Source organism: Podarcis liolepis (assembly GCF_965112155.1).
Source record: "Podarcis liolepis genome assembly, chromosome: 4".
Classification (NCBI taxonomy): domain Eukaryota; kingdom Metazoa; phylum Chordata; class Lepidosauria; order Squamata; family Lacertidae; genus Podarcis; species Podarcis liolepis.
In genome coordinates, this window is record NC_139558.1 from 27,471,481 (window position 1) to 27,489,352 (window position 17,872).

A 17,872-nucleotide genomic window follows, 5' to 3' on the forward strand; every position below is an offset into this window, starting at 1 on the left:
AGACCATGTGAAAAATGAACAAAATAGTTTAGCTGCAGTTCATTAATTTTCAGCTTTGTATTCTTGTTATAAAAAAGTGTACCTAGACATTCTGTTGTTGCGCCCATAACCTAGGTTTAAGGGGCCATTTAGCTCCTAGCTTTCATATCTCAGGTTCTAACACTGGCTAGTTTATTATGGCACTGCATAGATCTATTTTTGCTCATCCTTTAGCATGGACAGATTTCGTACGTTTCTGTTATGCTTCCTCAGTGAATGGCCTCATCAATCATACCAGTAAGAACATAAAACTGGACATTGGAGAGCAGTGACGAGGGGAAGGAAACAGGAATAGCAATCCATCACATCTAAGACTTGGCACATCACAAGGAGACAAAAGGAAGAGCCATTCCACTCCCACCAACCCATTTTTTCATTGTTCCTGAACTTGAGCTCTCAGCACACCACCTGCTGGCAACTTCGCAATTACCTAGTCTTTGGAAAACTGAAGTGAAAGACGTCAGCACATGCAGCAAAGTCACTGCATATTGCTATATATTAGCACAAAAGCAGTCCCGAATCCTTGGTATTGCATGAGCAAGATGAACAGGTCTTGGGTATGGCCTTGAGAGGCAGATCAATTGGATCCCATATGAATCTTGACTGTGGATTGGTGGGGATGATCAGATTCTTGGTATGTCTTTGCTTATGAGTGCAAGGAAATAAGATTTTGGGGCATCCCTTGTGCTTACCTACCTGGAAGTATCAGGTGTGCCTCAGTCAACATGGTTAGAATTCTGTTGGGAGATAAGTGCTGTCATTATTGAGCAGCCAAGCGGTTGATTTAAGTGCCTGCTCAATCAGTGTACAAGTTTGTTCACACAAAGTGCTTGAACTGGAGACATACCGATATATATGTATCAGTTTATTACCTTGTGATGAAGCTGAATCACATACAATACAGAAGATGCATGAATTCAGACAAACGTAAAGAGAATGCATAAACTTCACAAGAAGTGTTCCCGATTAGAATATAAGTCTCAATACTTGAAGGTGATGTGCTTGATCACAAGCATACTTGTGCACAGGCTGCTTAATTTAATTAAGTTACCGAGTATTGCTGACTCTTTACTGTGATATTGTACACAGGTACACTCAAGCTAAGTAGCAATTAGGCATCTGTGTGCAATTATGTTGGGCAATGAAGTGAAAGCCTCAATGGCAGATCTAGACTGTCACTCACTGGGCCCAGTTTCATAATTGTGCAAACAGGGACACAATAATCTGCATGCACAGTGTGGAAAATGGATGCAAAGAAAATATTTTCCTTCTTTAATTAAAGTAGAAAAGAAGTAAAAGGCAACATAGTAAACATAAATACAGTGGTACCTCGGGTTACAGACGCTTCAGGTTACAGACTCCGCTAACCCAGAAATAGTACCTCAGCTTAAGAACTTTACTTCAGGATGAGAACAGAAATTGCAGTGCGGCGGCAGCGGGAGGCCCCATTAGTTAAAGTGGTACCTCAGGTTAAGAACGAATTAAGTTCTTAACCCGAGGTACCACTGTAAATGTTAACAGAGCACAAGTTCCTGGGAAGGGTAACTGTCTTAGTCTGTTTTAGCAAAACCAACAGTGTTTTGGAACATGTTAAAAACTAACAAATTTGAGTATGGCTTAAACATTTGTGGACTACAGTCCACACGGGGAGTGTAAACTTGAACAGGCAAGCATGCAGGGAGGCAAGCAAGCATCTGAAGGGAGGGGGAATTTAGAAGAATTTAGAGAGAAAACTAATGCAAAAAAGATGTTTGCCTGAAAGCTAAATGGTTACAGTGACTAGTTAATAAGGCAGCACCAGCATCTGAAAGGCCTAGTCGCAGATATCATATTCAGTGTATTTTGTATTTTTGCTCTCACCCCCCACTCTGGTAAAACAGGTGCTGAACTCAAGTTGGTGAGTGAAATTCAAAAAGGGAATTGTTTTATAAATTATATTTATAGATAGAAAATTATATTGCAGTCTGTCAATGCTGAAGTAGATGTCACACATTATATTTTGCATTTTTTTCACTTTAAAAATGGTGCCGAGGCTGAGCTGGACTTCAGTCATTGTGTACGGGCTTTTATCAGTGCTTGGCAAAAGAATGTTGCTAAAATTAATGTTCCTAGGCAAGCTAATCAGGGGAACTAGGCTTTGTGCAATATATTCTGCTAGATACCGGTGTTGTTGTTGTTTAGTCGTTTAGTCGTGTCCGACTCTTCGTGACCCCATGGACCAGAGCACGCCAGGCACTCCTGTCTTCCACTGCCTCCCACAGTTTGGTCAAACTCATGCTGGTAGCTTCGAGAACACTGTCCAACCATTTCGTCCTCTGTCATCCCCTTCTCCTTGTGCCCTCCATCTTTCCCAACATCAGGGTCTTTTCCAGAGAGTCTTCTCTTCTTATGAGGTGGCCAAAGTATTGGAGCCTCAGCTTCAGGACCTGTCCTTCCAGTGAGCACTCAGGGCTGATTTCCTGATACCGGTACATGGCATTTTATTCTTTCAGTACCTATAAGCAGAACCTACTCCACCAGCTAAGCTGGAATAAACCGGAATTTAGTTCCTTTCCTCTCTGAATTTTTCTCCTCCTATGTGGTCAGTATAAGAACTGCTATGTGCAATTAAGAAGCAGTGTCTGAGTTTGCTTATTTTCCTCTTCTCTTCCCACCCTTGTTGTTCTTGTTGCATTGTGTCTACTGCATTTGTAAACCTGCAGGCAGGGATTCTCTCTCCCCCCATCTTTATATAGCACTTAGTAAATTCTATGTGCTTTATAGATAATGATAATAATGATGCCAACATTTGGCACTACAGCAGACTTATTTCAGGCAACAGCACAACTAATTTAACTTCAGTAGGCTGGTAATCCCTATTTCCAAAGATTAACCAGCATTTCAAAGTCAAACGGTGTCAGCAAAGGAACAGAAGATATAGACAGAATCTATTATATCAATGCCTCAGTGGTTATGGGCCACAAGTAGTTCACATAGTTAAAATTTGCGCAACTATGCTGTAACAGAATATGTGCCACTTCATCCAAGGCAATTTCCAGCAACATAGCATTGCACATTATATAAAAATATGAACACGGGGAAAAATGCACAAAGCCAATTCCCTGCTTCTTTTAAAAAAGATTAACAAACCCTACATAAAACAATTATCTCTTACTCCTTATCATATGCATCTCTCTACTTTTTCACATTCTCTCTCAGGATCATGTTATATGCCATGTTTTTATGTGCCTATTAAAACCATTTGACAGGTACACATAAAAATCAGAGTACGCACACACAAAAAATAACAATACCATCCATGTCTGAAAGACATGACACGAGGGAAAAAACAAGCTCAGGCACCAGTTCTTAAAGTAACGTAATTTGTTGCAGTGGACATCTTGAATGAACAGTTGAAGGAGAAGAGTGCCTTTATTAAAGATTTCAGTATTAGATACACCAGTTTTTAATTGTGGAGGGGGAACCTTGTCACCTTTTAACAACCTTTTGGTATTAAGCAGGTTTGGCAATCTTTGGTCTTCCCTTCATCCCTGGCCATTGACCATGCTTTCAGGGGCTGATGGGAGTTGTAGTCCAGCAACATCTGGAGTCAGTGGTTCCCCACATCTGGCACAAAGATAGGCGAAGGGTCCTGGGTTGCCATGGCTTCACATTTCCCCCACTTCTTGCCAAACTTGTGTCTTGCTAAAAGCATTGCTGGCAGAATGCCAAAATGCAACAGAAAAAGGGTGGTGGGGAAAGAAAGAATATAGCTTCTCATAACAGCATACAAAAGAACTTGTGAAAAGTGTATGGTACAATCTAATTTATCCAACAGCTATGACTAATCAGCAGGTGAAGCAAATAGAAATGCGGTCATCTTGGGTTACATTGCCACAGCAGCTAAATGCAAAGAAAAAACATATTCTGATTTCAAAATAGCTAATCAAGGTCTTTACTAGAAGGGTTTCCCCCCTGAACTCCACCACACATATAAAAGGAGTGCCTCATTTGAATAAAGGGAAATGTCCACATTTTTATTAATTTTAACCAGCCATTTGCTTTTCTAATGTATTTTTTAGCATTGAACAATATGATCCAAATGCTGTTAGGTGAGAGAGATTATTTGTGGCAGATTTCAGAATCTGTGATCCATATTAAAAATATACAATGAGGATTTTTTAGTCTCTCCCGCTTTCTTTTGAGCCATCACATCCTATTTTCAATAACTTCTATTCCTAGATCTGTGACCCAGATAAATATTCCTTTTGGCTGTTAAGAGTCTGCATTCCCTTGTCACCAAGAAAAGAAAAAATCCCTCCCTTTTAATTCATTGCACCATAAAACCGTTAACGTAGTCCTGCTATTTTGATTTGATGATCTCATCCTTTGGTGTGAACAAACCGACCCTCCGCCGGGGGGCGCGCAACGCTGCGACTCTTCATTCAAACGCCCGAAAGGGCAGCGCGTTGCTCTTCTAATTCGGTATTTTACAGACATCCGAAGCTGTTCCTGGAGAAGTGCAAAGCCCCGCCCCTCCATCAGTGTCAGAACGGCATCTCCCCCCTAACCCAGCCCGGAAGCTGCCCGGCTTAGGTCTCCTCACCTGCCCTCCCTGTCGTTGCGCACCTTGGCACGCATTTGTAGCGCGCGCGTAAAAGAAGGCTCGGCAGCTGCAGTAGCATCTTCTCCTCTCCTGGTTGCTGGCTTGTCTCCTTCTTTGTCAAGTGATTCAGTTTTTAAAGCCTAATCTGAGAGATCCTGTTGCAACCGTTTTTGACTACACATTTAAAGGAGGAACCCTGGTAATAGCCACTTTCCTGGGAGTAAGTCCCATTCAACTAAGCAGCCCTTACTTCTGAGTAGGCATGCATAGGATTTTCAACTGGATTTAAAAAAAAAAAAAAAAACCACAGCCCTTCGCATACAGGAGACGGTATTTCTCACAGGGAGTTTAGAATTATGATCCAGATATTGCTCTTCAGAATTATTATGTACGCTTCCAATTTTATCTACGTCTATTGTGTGCGTGGTACGCATAGGGGCACAAAAGCCAAAAGAGGGGGATCGCATGTCCCAGAGCATTCGCGTGCAAATGCTTTTCGTATCCGTGCAGGTTTCACGCTGGATCGAACGTCTGCATTTGCAACAGGGACAGGCTTTGGAGCGCCGTCTAAAAAAAAAAAAAAAAAAAAAAAAAAATCTGCAAGCGGTTTGCCTAAAGAATTTGTAACGGGAAGCGGAGCGCGTGTATGTGTGCGCGCGCGCCACCCATGTGCCTTTCATGCAAAACGCCCAGGCGCGGCGGGGTGCTGAATTTGTGCAAGGTCTGTTTGCCGAGAGGGGGCCCGTCTCTTCTTCTCCCCCTCCTCCCGCTTCAATGATGTCATGGAGAGGCAGCAGGCGAAGGAGGGAGGGGGGGAGGCAGAGAGGAAAAAGGAGGAGACACTGCAGGTTCATGTGTATATAATGAAAAGGCATTTGACAATCTGCCAAAACGCACGGGAGGGAGAAACTGGACCTACTGGATTTCGTAAAGCGAATCGTCATCATCTGCAACTACATGGGGAAGGAGGAGGGGGGAGCAGTGGCGGCGGCAGAAGCAGCGATTCCAGACTCGGCAGCCTCCATGTGAAACCACAAGCAAAAATAAAGAGGGGAAGAAGGGGGAGGGTGGGGTGGTTGGGGGAAAATTAAGGGAGGAGGAGATCACTGATATTTTCACACAAAAAAATCCATCAGATCCTCCTTCGTCGCAATTGCTTTCTCGCGCTGGCTCTTCGCTGGGATTAAAAACCGCCTCTTGGCAAGAGCAGCAGCCATGAATTCAGCTGAGCAAACCGTTACATGGCTGATTACTCTGGGGGTGCTGGAATCGCCCAAAAAGAGCATCTCGGATCCGGAGGGATTTTTGCAGGCGTCCCTGAAAGACGGGGTGGTGCTGTGCAGGCTGCTGGATCGCCTGCTGCCGGGGACCATCGATAAAGTAAGTGGCATTTATGTCCCTATATTTCCCCTTTAAGCCTCCTCTTCTCCCTCCACCGCCCTCCTTCCCTCCCCCCCCCCCACCATCACACGGGTAAGGCAAGCGGATTTTATACTTGGGTTTCACCACCAGAGTGCTCGCACAGCGCATGCAGCACACCATGCTGCCCTCGGATCTGATAACCCACGAGTGCAGCAGACAAATAAAAATGCCCGGGCTGGGTGCTGAATAATGCAGCGGCCCCGGCTGCTTTTCCGATCCTCTTTGGCACAGGGCGCAACAGTCACCCAGGTAGCCAGAGGCTCCGCCGCCCTTGCCAGATAAAAGAGGCGCGCACAGCGCGCATGGGCGCAACCCGAAGAGGCTCCTTCCATCCCAGTCGATCTGGACATGCAAGGAAGTGAGCCGATCGCATCTAAGCGCTTTTCCTTTGTCCAAGGAGTCTCCCCACCCTCGCAAACGCAGGAAACGTGCGGCCTTTTCCTGGGGAATGCAGTTGCCTTCCTTCAGCCGACGGCGCGGACATCCCAAGCGAAAGGCGCCATTGTCAAAGAGGAAGGGGGTGGGAAATGGGTGGGGAGTGGGGTAAATATAGGAGCAGAGTTTGGAGCAGGGCTAAGCTGCTGTACTTTTCGATTTTCTCTTAAAGGGGCAGGAATCGTCGAACGTTTGCAGATCTAGCCTGAACGAAAATTAAGAGTAAAACGTTTGTAATCGCCCTACAAGACCCACAGTGATTTAGCATGGGAAGAATAAAACGTTTTCCAAAAAATCATATAATGTATAAGAGAAAATTAGTTTTCCTTCTTTTATTTAAGACATTAGCAATCTAAACTAAAAGCGTGCCTCTCCTTTTTTGCACAAGCACTGTTATTCATTGTTCTTACTGAGAAGTAATATTACAGCTGTGGTCTGATAGGCATGCAGACAGAAGGTTCCAGCTGAAATTAACAATCCGTTCTAGAATTTATGGATTGGTGCAGTTTATAATTTTGCATGGATGCTAAGGATCTGCTGAGGCCTTCACAGATCCAAAGGCCCATTTTGGGCCTGTTGGACGGGAGAATGGGTGTGACAGAAAGGACATACTCTCAGGCTACAGGCTTGCAATGGAACATACAAATTTCACAAAATATGACTGATTAGAGAGCTAGAAAGATAGACAATCTTGCATGAAGTCCTGCACTTAGACTTACAGTTCTAGCATGGGTGAGGTGCAGATCACATAATTCAAACTACTATAGCACTACTGTTGCTATTACTTAAAAATACCCCTTATACTAAGAGATAGCTCTGCTTGCTCACATTGCAGTACGCTGACCTAGTTTTCGAAGGAGCGCTGGTGATTTATTGTAAGTGTTATTTTGAAGTCTTTAGTGTCTTACAGCTTGACCCTCGGTAGATGAAGCAGCATTTTAGCTGAAAACAAAGCACCTTAAAATTTTCTGTTGTGTGTTAAAAAAAATTGAATATGGTACTTGTCTTTTTCAAACATTGATTCAAAGCCAGAGAAAGCCCCCCCCCCTACCCCCGGTGTATTTTGCAGGCAAAAAAAGGCCAGCTGCTTTATTTCAAGGTCTATAAACAATGTATTCAGATTGGCTTATTGTATTTTCTTATCTCTGGGTATAGTTTTGACTGTAGACTTTTCCAAACTTGGGAAAATCGGTGCCTGTTTGCTGATCCCACTCCACCCTTGTAAATTAATGTGAACTTTGACCTACATATTGGCTAACTTTCGCGTTCATACTAGTTGTCTAGTTTATGTGCGGGTAGAGGGAGAAAGGGAAAGTTCAGCTTTGTCGCTGGTTACAGATGCATCATCATAATGCACGAACCTGCATGAACGCAACAAGAAAAACAATATTGCTCTGGCTGTAGCATTTTTGCCATAAGTTTCGGCACTATTCTACATAGGTTTGTGGATTCAGAATATTATTTGTACAGTGGTGGCCTCTAGAGGGTGTAGTGGTTGTTAGCGTTGGAGCTGCAACTCCCAGCTGCATTTGCAGAGCATGTGGAATTTGAATTCCCACCTTCCTTTTTTCTAACCTTGGATAAATTGGCAGCACAGGGCTTGCTACTGGGTAATCCAAAACTATAGCTTTAAGCAAATCTTGTCTGGTGGGCAGTGTGACTTAGACCAGGTTGGCAGAATCACCTTTGATTTTTTTTTTTTTTGGAGGGGGGTGTATTAGAACCTTTCAAGATCCATCAAGTGGAGCCCAGGTGCAAAAGACATATACTTAGAATGAAATAATTCTGACCCCCCAAAATGGCTGAGTACTGGAACTGCCCTTCCACACACAAAAAACCCACTCCTCATTGCCTCTTCTCCCTGAGCAGTCTTAGCAGTATAATTTGGGGGTGACAAGTACTTTTGTGGTTGTCCTGTTTTTTTTTTTATTTTTTAAGGAAGCCAGCTTTCCTTGCTCATCTGCTTCAAATTACCCAGAGATCTACCAGCAGATTCCAGTCTCCCTTTCACCCACTTCTAGGCTTAAAACACAGCAATGTCGTTTTCTCCATGCTGCGTATCAAGTTGCATTTGCACATTGCTGCAAATTGCACAGTGCTGCGAACATTGGGGCGGAGACAGGGGTGTCTTCACCTGATGCGCGTGAACCTGTTTGATTTCTCTAGCCTTGCAACCTATTCAGGAAGCTGCCGTCTGCGCATGTACAGTGGCAGTTACGCATACACACCTCATCTTAACAGCAAGGTGAATGAGGCTGTTATGTACGGAGTTGAATAGGATCCAAAAGGCAGCAGTCTGATTGGTCCTAGAACAATAGGATTCAGAATGCAGCAGTCTGATTCGTCCTAGAACAATGCAGCAGTATGATTGGTCCGCAGGAGCCACCCAATCCAGCTCCAGGTGGAAGTGAATCCGCAACCTGATTGGCCCATGAGAGAATCCCGGAATTAGCCAATCACATGCGGCCCTTTGTGTAAATAATGTATATAAAGCAGATATTTTGGGGGAGCTTTCATTCCCCACTACTATGAGCTGAATAAAGAGCATGAAATCCACACTCAACTCTGAGGATATTTCAGAGGCTTAAGTTTTCCTTTCGGGTTGACAGAAAACACATCAAACAACAGGGCCTCTCAAGGAATTACAGGATAACTCTGCACCAAGAGGCAACGTCCTCTGTGTGTTCATGGATTCAAAAGCCAACCGTGGTAGTGCAGCCCTGGTTTAACCCCAGCACCACCATTCCTTTTAAATTTGCAGGGCTAAGGGATGCGTAGATGAGTCCTTGGGGCAGGGTGGGGCAGAGTGTGGAATGTGCTGTTTGCTTGCATAGGCAGGCAAGGGAGAAGGGAGTGTGGAAGGGGTCGTGGGGACATCCTGGGGAGAGTGCATCTTAGATGACAGGGCTGTTTGGGTTGGCAAGATAGCTGGTGTTTTGGCATGTGGGAGGATTTTGGAGGGCAAGCAGTGGCACACGAGAAGAAAGCTTAGACTGTATGTGTGTGTGTGTGTGTGTGTGTGGCCGGAGGGCAGGGGGAGAGAAGGAATTGGGAGTTGCAGGGAGGTGCTAGAAACCAGATAAATTGGATGTTAGCTACTATCTGCTGCTGCCCTGAAACAGTGTGAATGGAAAATGTGCGGTGTGGACCCTACTGGATAGGGAATTGATGGTGGGAGCTCAAGCAACCGTTGGTTTGATTGGAGGCAATGGAGAATCGTGCAATTCCCAGAGAGCATCGTACTGCCTTGTGCTTTGAGAAACATGGCTTAAGGCTGAACTGCCAGTGTAAACCCTCATAGAAGTTTGTTTGAGTATGGCGCCTAGACCTCTAAATCACTGCCGCCGCATCCCCTCTACTGCTTGAATGTATATGGTAGGAAACCTTTCCAAATCAGGAAAACTTATCTTTCCAATTGTGGCCAGAACAAAGATGGCTCACCAGGGATGGAGATCAAACTAGAAGGAGATACAAGCTGCTTGCGGGATTTAAGTCAGCAAAGAGGGCTGCTCAGCTGGCTCTTTTGCCTTTGCTAGTCAACAAGCCTAAGCACAACAACTTTTCTCAGGATGGCAGCCAGAGGGTTTGGAGTGGGCTTTGTTGTTGTGGGTTTATAGTTCTTTTTGTAAACAATCTGCATGACACCGAAAAGCTGACTTAACATTGGTTGCATTTGGACAATCCACTCCCAGCCTAATAAGCTGAGAAATGAATGAGTGTTTTGCTTGCGCACACACAACCCCCTTGATTGATCCATAATTGAACCAGGAAGGGAATTAACCATAGTTTACCATTTCATCCAAACTGGGAGGCTAGAGTTACCAGCAAGTCATGATGTTAAGCTGGCTTCAGATCGTGGTTGAATGCTCTGGCTTGTTATAAACTTGGGAACCATATGTTGCATTTATACTCCCATTTACTGTGTACTCACTGCGTTTCAGTGTTGGGTTTTTAATCCCTTCCACACAACATTATCCAAAATGCATATGTATCCTGTACTTTGCTGTGATATACCAATGTTTGATGTGTTGTTTCTCCAACCAGTGGTGTCACTTCACACCAACTGGAGTCCTTAAGTGGACCTTAATTTGTCTCTATCCAAGGTATGAACACCTTTGCATAGGGTAAGACATCCCTGTCATCAACAGCCCCTGACGTTTTTACACACTCAAATTAATTGAAGCTGTGCAGAAATGAACAGCTAGCGGGGAAAGAGCTGTGAAATGCACTGAGAAAAAAACAACTTTACTGTGCTCTGAGATGGTAATGTAGACCAACCCATGGTTTCCTGGTTTGAATGAAATGGTAAACTATGGTTTTTCTCAGGCTTTCTAACATTTATTCACTACCTGATACTGCCTATGAAAGCTCATGCTACAATAAACAAATTTAGATGTAATTTACACATTCAGGTACCTTGACAAGGTCCGCATTTTTTGGATGTATGATTTCTGCTAGCACATTGACACGTAACAGAAAGTTGCATTATTATCCTTTGCAATATGATGAGTGATGCCGCACCATTGAAAAGCAGCTTTCACTGAGATGGCTCTTCTAGGTGTGTATCTGTATGCACAGTGCAGAGAACCTGGCATAGAAAGAGACCTGAGTCTTTGACGTCAAAATAGCAAGTACCATCCAAACTGGGTTGCTGAAATTCCACTATGCCCAGCGTGCGTGGCAACTGGTGAAAGTAGCCATTCTTTTATCATTTGGACCACCAAAAACAAAAAGGCTAGGTTGTGCTCAAGTAAGGAGTGAATAGAATTAGGAGTGATAGAATTAGGTGATAGAGACCTTGCTGAAATGTCTCCCCCCCCCACAGAACCCACCCCAAAACAGTTGCTAATGAGCTTCCACACAAGCTGTGACTGCAGATGCATAACACGTTATTTTTACTTAACAGAATTTCTGCAATAAGAGCAAATTTGGATTTAAATGGATGGAAAGAGTACAAACTGGCATTTTCATGTGATATGGATGATGGAAAGAGACTTGCGCACACAAGAATGGTTGATGAAAATATCGGAATATGCAGAGATGGCAAAACTGACGGCACTGATGAAAGACACAAATTGAGAATCTTTTAAAGAAGACTGGAAACCCTTTCTAGTTTATATATAAAAAAGTTATTTCCCATATGCGAAGACCACAGTGGGGTTTGAAGTGTAAGAAAACTGCAGAATATATGAAGAAACAAGTTAGAGAGAGGATGAATTTAAATAAGAGGGAACCTTAAAACACAGTTGTATGAGTTTTGGGTTATAAACATTGATGTTGGGTGTGAGCAGGAAGTCACTAGTTTTGTTGAATTGGAATATAATTGTTGAGTAACAAATGTAACTGTATGGAAAAAAGAATAAAAGATTGTTATAAAAAAAGAAAGAAAGAAACTTGCACACATGAGCAGCTGTGATTCCATAATAAACTTCCATCTGGAAGCCCCTTTTGCTGACAGCTGACCAGCTCATTAATTACCATGAAGTAAATACCCAGCAAGCTAGCCTTACACAGGAATGTTTCAGCACTAATGGAGGTAGTAATTAGAACCCGATGAGAAATAGTGCTTTCATGTGAAGTATACAGAAAAAAGTAACATTTAATATGAACAACATGCAACATTTTCCGTATGTTAATTTTTTACGTGTTTTATGTGGGTTTATATTGGAGAAGACATTTATTTGGAATGGGGGGGGGGTAACATCACAGTCCCGTGATGTTAACTCAAAAGTAAGACTCATTGGGCATAATGGGGCTTCCTCCCAAGGTACCTAGTTTGCAGCCAAAGGCAAGAATTACTTCTGAGTGCACAATTCTTAGGATCGCTCTGGGAATGACTGCTTACATTTATACTGAGAACGTAAGAAGACCTTGTGCAGGGTCAAAACCAGAGGAGCCATCTATTCCTGCATTTCCTTCTCATATTGGCCCACCAGATGTGAGAAGCTCATGAACAGAGTGATACTCTCTGCACGTGTGATCTGGAGCAACTAGTATTCAGAGGCATATAGCCTCTGATACTATGGGTAGTGCATAACTATCATGACTAGTAACTACTTAGTTTTATTTCACCACCACACTATTAAAAAACAACAACAGCTCATAGGCATGGTCCGACAAGGAGGATCTTGCATTGCATGTGCAGAACATGGCATGTAAGGCTCACACTTTAATTATCGACCACAACTCTCTGTTTATGTTACCGTTGACATAATGTGCCATCCACATGCTGTGATACCATATTATGCATTTTCTTAACTGTCCCCTACACACACTTCAGTTGTTGCTGAGAAGCAGGGCATGAGAAGCAGGGCATGTGATAAGGGTCCGCACATGTTATAGGAAGAGAGGCATTGAACTCTTGCTTGTGCATATCAGTTTTAGAACATCACTGTTTCAGTTTTCACATGGAGGATCATCCTTTTTCAACCTATGTGTTTGTCTTTGTCCTCTCGCCTCTCCTTCTCTCCTCTTCTCTTTCTCCTCTCCTCTTAAAAACTTGCCCAAAAAGAAAATGCCAGTGGTGTAGGTCCGGGCATGATCCAGTTGTAGGTTATGATGAACTACCAGGAGGTGCAAGAGCTTACAGATACCTTGCACTCCAGATATTTTATTGTGCACTAGGGTCCCATCTCCCCAACAACCTGTTTATTGAGCATTAATCCAGTTTTGCTTGCACAAAGCTTACATGGAGGTTAGATTATATCCAGTCTTTATTGAGCATTCATTATTTGTTTGTAGGGCCGCTATACAACAAGGAGCATTCGTCTTGGTTTGCTTGTGGGATGTTGATATCTATTTCTATTAGTCTTTATTTTTCATCCCTATCACTTTTCATTTCCCTATCACTTTCCAAACTACGGAAAGGCATATAAAAATGTATGTTTCTTGTGCTGGGGCAACAGAGCCGTATATCCCACTCTTAACTATGTAAAACTTAAAATTCTGATATGCACTTGAATCTCACTCATAAAGCAGTCACAATCTGGAGGCACATTTATTTATTTTTGAGGAGATTTGATTTGCATTTGAACTGTGTTTTTTTTTATGCAAGCCGTATAAAGGCAAAAGGTGGAATATAAGTTTTAAAACAAACAAATTGTGCATTTTTACTTTTAATTTCCCCCTTACATTTATACCCCATATTTCTTCCATCATAAACTGCAAGGTGGCATAGAAGGTTCTCTCATCTAGGCATGGATGAGACCCAGACGTATTTAGCCACAGTAGGTTGTGGTTTAATGTGTCTTCAGGCTGTCACCATCCAAAGTTGTCCTCTCTCATGGGAGAGCATTCAAGCTGTTGCAGACCTCATCACTGCCACTGCCACTACTTCATCGCTTACATAAACTGGCTCTGGATGTGAGGACATCTCATGTGCTTGCCTTTTCAGCTATGGAGATGGAACCTGGTGTTTTATAGATTTTGGAGAGGAACCATAAATAGGACAAGAATTAGACGAAAGTACTTTGGGGGAAGGGAGGAGTGGGGGACCAGTGTGTTAAGAAATATGAATGCTTTTTTCTGAGGAGATAATTGAGAACTGATAATGAGGCACAGACTATGGGACCAGGTTGCCTTGAACTGCTGAGCTAAGCACCAAGGCATCGCAAGCAGAGGGCTTCATGGTGTAAGCTGCAGCTCTTTTCCTTCCCTGGCAATCCTAAAGACACCAGTGTGAAATAGTGACAGTTTTTCAGAAGCATTTTAGGTCTTTACATTGGGGCCTGAGGCATGGCCTGCATATTTACACGCATATGGTCTCCTTCCCTGACAATACTCACTATGTGCAGCCTCCTGTGGAGATTTATATATGCCCCTGACAGAAATAATCTGTACAGGACAGCTGTGTTTGGTCTGTTTGAGGAATAACACTGCACATTAACTATTCGTTTAGAATGTTAATTCTCTGAAAACTGGCTGTGCAAACATTCCCTGAATGTGCATCAAATTAATTTTGACACCAGCTGTCCTGGTGGCTCAGGGAGTGGGGAACTGACATTTGCTCCTGAAGGTCTAGAGCTCCACTACAGAGCTGATGACTCCAGATTCCATGTGCTAATTGACTTCTACTGTAGACCGCTTGGGAATCTCTTGTGTTGGCACAGCACTATATCTGGAGTCTCAGCCAGTGTAGGAGGCTACAGCAAATCTGTGCAACTCGTGACTCACCAAGCCCACGAGCAATGTATTGCAAGAGGCTCACCGACATTCCCTTTTTATGTTAGACCCAGGTAATGGCAAAAAAGGGGTTAACCCATCACGTGATGGGGTGCCACGGCCAGTGGGCTGCACTTACGTTAGTGTGTGGCACGTTGCTCAAGCCTGGATTGGGTTTAAGACACGGAAAACTCAGGTTCAGCTCTCCAGACAGTTGTGAAGTTTGGTGGGTGGCCTTACGCAAGTCGCCATCTCTCAGTCTCACCAAGGTTTGAGCTTGCTCAGCGGCAGACAGTGATGTGGGGCTGGGCCCCACACCTGACCTCTGCCCAGCTGAGCCACTGCAGCAGAGTGGCCTGCACAATGGGAGTGGGGTGGCAGCCAGGTCAGCGTGGTGCAAGTGCGCCAGCGGAGCCAATCTAGTCTCCTGCTGGTTCTTACTCTGAGTTATTTGGCAGGAAGTTGGGTTACGAATAATTCATGCACGCTAATGCGAAGTTCTTTTTTTGTGTGTGTGTATAGGGGTTGTTAAGTTGGAACCCAGAAATACTGTTTATTGTGTGGTATGAAAGAGCTGTAGACTGTGACTTATAGAAACTTCTCCAGACTTCCAAGACTCAGGACAGTGTTTGGATGACTATGTTTATATGGCAATGACCCAGCAATGACTCAGCATGAGTGTGGATTCTTTTTATAGCGGGACACTTAGTGACTGGTTCTGTGAACGCACCAATATGTGATGAGGCTGTTGCTTACTACATGCAATTAATTTGGATAGGAGAAAACTTAACTATGAAGCGAACAGTCAAAGGATGGGTAAGCACACCCAAAAATGACAAACGATGATGATTTTGTGCCACAGCTAATGTGTTATGTGAGGTAGCACTCAAAATCAAGCTGTTGAAGCAGAAACTGCCCAGTTTTGAGGTTTTTGCCCACAACTGTGGGGCAAAAGATTTTTAAAAATAAATAATAATAATAATAATAATAATAATAATAATAATAATAATAATAATAAATATAGTCATGGAGATCTTCGGCCTACTATATTGGAGTTTGCTTTAAATGACTGAATCACTTGTAAATCGACCCCACCGATCCCTGTGGGAGTATTCACAAGTAAGTGTGTAAGCTGTTCTTGCCATTATGAAGTTAATTTTGAATCCATGTGCTATTAAGTCTTTCAGACTGTTAACAGATATAGAGCCCTGCCCTGCAATGAAGCCTCACCTCTTAGCTTGAGTGTTTTGCCAAGTGATACAGAACATGGTGCCACACATTAGGCAAAAATATGTAATAAAATGTCAAAGGATTGTATGGACTCTCTTCTAACAGATCAATTTTACCTCAGAAACATGTAGGGTAGTCCTCTTTGACCTCTTTTCATGATGAATGCTGGCTATTTGTTTCTGTTCTAGTGTACAGTACCTATGTTTTAAATAACCAATGGAAAGACTTATCGCAGCTGAAGTGTTACAGGCTCCCATGTTTCCTCCTGCATTATAAAGGTTGCTTATGTAACACTTAATTTATCACACAGGTTTTAGTTCCAACTCATTTATTTTAAGGCAGCTTGAAGAACAATTTGGCAGTCTTCAGAAATGTTTCCAAAGTAGAAGTAAGAAAACTATTTTTGGATTTTTCAGTTGTTTCCCTTGAACTCTGGGATAGTTGGTTTTATATTCATTCACTTGGAGCCAACTCTGTGAGCGTCACAAGCCAAACTGCGAATTTCCCCACAAAAGTGAGGTGTTTACGCGCTTGAGATTTTGTGCAGATACACAGAGCAGGCCATTTTGTGCTAGCAGAGCCTGCCAGCTACTACCTACCTGAGTACTCATTGCCACTGCTTTAGGGCACGTAAAACTGCCTGTGAGGGAGTTCTCATAGCTCCATTAAAAATAAAATAAAATAGGGAAGGGGTTTGGGGGACAAACGCAAGTGTGCTCCCACCTTACTTCTCCTGTTTCTGCCAGAAGAAAGTAGTTTGACTGTATGCATGTACATACATTCAGATTCTTATTTTCCACATTCATTGGAAATTTGATTTTCAGACCACGTGTATTCAGTAGTTTCCTGGAGAGCCCATCTGTGTGCTTTGTAGTGAAAATGTTTAGTAGCCTAAGTTGAAACATACCAAAAATACTAACACTGAATGCATTTAGCCATAGGGTTATACATACATTAAGGGCATACTCACATTACAAACCTAAGCTGTTTTAACCAGGGGTCAGCAAACTTTTTCAGCAGGGGGCCGGTCCACTGTCCCTCAGGCCTTGTGAGGGGCTGGACTATATTTTTTTAAAAAATATGAATGAATTCCTATGCCCCACAAATAACCCAGAGATGCATTTTAAATAAAAGGACACATTCTACTCATGTAAAAACATGCTGATTCCCAGACCATCTGTGGGACAGATTTAGAAGGTGATTGGGCTGGATCCGGCCTCCAGGCCTTAGTTTGCCTACCCATGGTTTTAACAATCATTCCTTTACCCCAAGGAAACCCTGGGAATTGTGGTCCTTTGAGGGGCTGGGGGCTAACAATTTATGCAAAAGCATTCTTGGTGTCTTCAGCAAACTATGAAGGTAAAGGTAAAGGGACCCCCGACCATTAGGTCCAGTCGTGGCCGACTCTGGGGTTGCGGCGCTCATCTCGCTTTATTGGGCGAGGGAGCCGGCGTGCAGTGCACGGAAACGCCGTTTACCTTCCGGCCGGAGCGGTACCTATTTATCTACTTGCACTTTGATGTGCTTTCGAACTGCTAGGTTGGCAGGAGCAGGGACCAAGCAACGGGAGCTCACCCCGTTGCAGGGATTCGAACCGCCGACCTTCTGATCGGCAAGTCCTAGGTTCTGTGGTTTAACCCACAGCAAACTATAACCCCCACTATATCATGGGGAGAAGCCATGGAAATTACAGCGGCATGAAACTGGTGCATGCTTATAGTGGGTGCATAGATAAGTAGTTCTGCATGCTATGATTTTGTGACTCTACTCTGGGCTCTCTGTATGAGAGTTGAAGTTGTATTTTCTGTGGTTTAGGGGACCATGCTTGTGTCTGTTACTAGACCCATGGGCTGGCGGGAAGAAGTTGAAACGGGTTTATTCAAGGAGGCTGTCTCTATGTAGTGTATTTTTCTGTGCATAAGACTAGGTTCCCCCCCCCCTAAAAATAATGTCAAAAGTTTATACTCTGCTTATTCTCTGGGCCATCTTCCCCCATTTTCT

At 43.4% G+C, this 17,872-nt stretch overlaps 1 protein-coding gene across 7 annotated transcripts in view; it reads left to right on the forward strand.

Annotated features, from left to right (window-relative positions):
* The first annotated feature begins 5,325 nt into the window (after positions 1–5,325).
* Positions 5,326–17,872, forward strand: part of ARHGEF7 (Rho guanine nucleotide exchange factor 7) — an 85,493-nt gene continuing 72,946 nt past the window's right edge. For 3 of the 7 annotated variants that reach the window (XR_014525567.1, XM_083501158.1, XM_083501159.1), the window contains exon 1: positions 5,326–6,004. Coding sequence is in view for 5 of the 7 variants with exons in the window: in XM_083501158.1 (XP_083357284.1) it covers positions 5,840–6,004 (165 nt within the window). In the remaining 2 variants the exon portion in view is untranslated. The remainder of the gene's footprint in view (positions 6,005–17,872) is intronic. The other 4 variants (XR_014525568.1, XM_083501161.1, XM_083501157.1 and 1 more) reach the window with 3 other exon arrangements.